Raw genomic sequence first — 2,822 nt, forward strand, 5'->3', positions numbered from 1 at the left:
TGGTTCTTCTCCTCTTTGGTCGGCAAGGTGGCCAGGCGCTTCCCGATGGCGATCAGGGATTTGATGAATTCTCTCTCGGGAGCAAGTCTGACAGGCTAAAAAAGGGTTAGGAAAGGAGGGTGGAGGGAGAGCGTTATAAAGGCAGCAGGTTGGTAACACATCGGCAGTTTTGCAATCGGGCTCTGCAGTCTAAAAGCACCGGGATAAACTCCGGATAGAGAAAGAGGCTCTTCCCATCCCACCCTCTTCCCCGCTCTCAGATGATGCTCCCGTGACCGGAGAGCCGGGCTCATCATCCGGAAGCAGAGCAGGACAGGATCAAAGCACTTTTTCCCTCCCGTTGTGCTGTCCAGACATCCTCCTCCCCAAAACTCCGGAGCCGACATCCCCACCAGAAGCCCCCGGATCCCCAGGGCCGCGGCGGCCGGGAGCCCGCAGCCAGCAGAGGGAGCGCGAACCGGCCTCGTCCCCGGCTCCGCGCTGTTTTTTTTGTTGTATCCTCACCCCGAAGCCTCGATCGTGGCTCAATCCAATCATTTTGCAAAGATCAAACTATGATTCGGGAAGCCCCCTGGACCCAGGAGCCCCCCCGCACCCCGCGGCTTAAGCCGAGCTCTGCTCGACTATATTTCAAGCTTTTCAATCAGAACAGCAAACGATTGCGGCTGATTTTGCCATTTAAGATGCAGAATTAAACTTGCAAAGTGTTCACCGGACAATCATGCTGGAAATGCACATGCAAAAGCTATGGAGCGTGAGAAAAGGAAGCAAAGAAAAACGTCGGAGAGCCGGGAACGGCTGCGCAGCAAAACAAAGGGATGGTAAAAAGAGGAGAAGGATCAGTCTGGTGGTTCCCTTTTGGGGAAGGGCAGGTGGGAAATCGTTTGTATCTGTAGTCCACGTCAAAAATCCTTCCAAAAATCCTTCCTGTCCTTTCCTCCCCTCTGCTCTCCTGCCCACCTCGCTAGTGAGCGCAGCGGAGGCGTCCTCGGGACAGGAGGAAGCATTTGCACAGCATCTAAGCCAGCGATATCGCTTTCACCTACCAGGCAGAGGATAAATATTTAAAACCCTGCACAGGCTGATGCTCCGTTCCCCGACGGGTTGGAAAGCGCCTGGTCCCGGCCGGACCCTGCTCTGCCTCGGCTCCTGCCACCCAGCCCAGCCTGCGCCCCAACGCCTCCTCGACCCCCGGGACCGTTTTACTCAATTGCATTTAATCCAACTTCTGCAGAAAGCGGAACGCTATTCAAAGGATGCTCTGCTCCTTCCGATGCCTCTTCCATGGAACCCCGATGGCTGCGATGTCCCTGCTCCTCTAAGGACCTTCTGCTCTCTGGTGGATGCAGGTTTCCAGGTTGGGCACGTAGTCCATATCACCACCAAAACAGCCCCGTAGCCCCTCGCCCACTCTCAGGTCTGTGTGCGTTATGTGTCTTGGCAGAAAAATGTGATGAGAGTCGCTGCGTGGGAATTTGGGATTATGCCCAGGCAAGAAGGTGCCCACGTGCAGGAGCAGACCGCGAGCGAAGTCCTCCTGGATCAGACCCGTATCGATCTGTGTATCACACGCACAGGCGGTTTTTAAACCCCTTCTTCTCCAGGGATCCCAAAGCATCTCCTGAAGCATCTTCTCCCCGTTTCGCAGCGAGTGGAGCGAAGCCACGCCGACCCCGGGAGCGCCCCGCCGCCTCCGTGACCCGTTCTGCACCTCCGATGGTCAGGCTCCGGTTGAAAACCTTCAGGTCTCAGCTCCTCCAGCCAGAAACACACGGCCAGGAAACGTCCTCCCCATCCCGTCCCGCTCCAAAGGCATCCCGCCGAGTGCTGCTCCGGACTTCGGCGTTATCGGGGGACTCAGCACGGGAAGTTTCGCATCCTGTTATGGAGAAGCAGCTTCGGAAAATGGCATCAGCTGAGCCGGGGCTGTCCCTGGCCCGAGCCATCGCAGGAAACGCCGTCTCCAGCCTGCCCGAAGAGCTGCAGAAAGCCTGTCACGCCAAAGCTGGGCTGCGGAGAGCTGCTTTTGCCCTGGCTCATTAATATCGTCCTGAAGCCCAGCGAAGAGAGGAGAACGGGAGATGCTCTTCCCTCATTCGACCACCCGAAGGATCCTGCTGTTGCTTTGAGCCAACATAAACATTTACTTCTATGATTTACTTTCTACTACAGCAAAACATTTCACTGGAAGCACTTTGAAAAAAAAATATTCCTGCTCTTAAATTAGGCAGGGCTTTGTGTTTATGTTTTGCTAAGACACACTCCAGGACTGTCCTTCTCCCCGCGTGGGTTCAAATCGCTTCCCATGACCAGGCAGGGACAACGACGCAGATCCATTCCTGGCTACAGGACCGGCAGAGGAGGGAGAGCCAGCTTCGGCCGACGGCTTCGGAGCAGTGCCGGAGGCGTCAGGACGCAGCGAAGGGGCGAGCCTGGTCCGGCTCCACACAGCCATCACGCCTGGGTGGTTTTGCCTGGCTGAGGTTTAAGCATCTCAAAAACCAGGGGGGTTAATTTGGGATGCTTTCCAGCCTCAGCTGCCAAAGTGTCCTCCGCTGTTCTACCTACCTTTAGCCTGACCTCCCACCTCTCCTCTGCTCAAACCACCACAATTTCAGAGCTTTATACAGCCAAATCGTGGCCGCCCCCCATTTCTGCTGCCCACGGTCACTCATGCCACGGAGCGAGCCCACCTCACCTACTCGGAGTTGGAGACTGCTCAGCGCTGCGGAGCAGAGCTGCTCCCCGCTCCCTTCGGCTTAGCTGCCTGCCACGAGGATTTCAGCATCGGCGCTGATAACCGATACCTGGCACGAGTTATA

The 2,822-nt window shown here is 56.4% G+C and overlaps 1 protein-coding gene across 1 annotated transcript in view; it reads right to left on the bottom strand.

Annotated features, from left to right (window-relative positions):
- LOC104074931 (phosphatidylinositol 4-kinase beta-like) overlaps nucleotides 1-95 on the bottom strand; it is a gene marked incomplete at both ends in the record, with an annotated part of 3,590 nt that extends 3,495 nt beyond the window's left edge. The window contains 2 exon segments of the mRNA XM_009575239.1: nucleotides 1-2; nucleotides 4-95. The exon segment at nucleotides 1-2 is cut by the window's left edge and continues 131 nt beyond it. Of these exon segments, the coding sequence (XP_009573534.1) occupies nucleotides 1-2; nucleotides 4-95 (94 nt within the window).
- Nucleotides 96-2,822: the final 2,727 nt, after the last annotated feature.

Source organism: Fulmarus glacialis, unplaced genomic scaffold (genome assembly GCF_000690835.1).
Source record: "Fulmarus glacialis isolate BGI_N327 unplaced genomic scaffold, ASM69083v1 scaffold17893, whole genome shotgun sequence".
NCBI classification, from domain to species: domain Eukaryota; kingdom Metazoa; phylum Chordata; class Aves; order Procellariiformes; family Procellariidae; genus Fulmarus; species Fulmarus glacialis.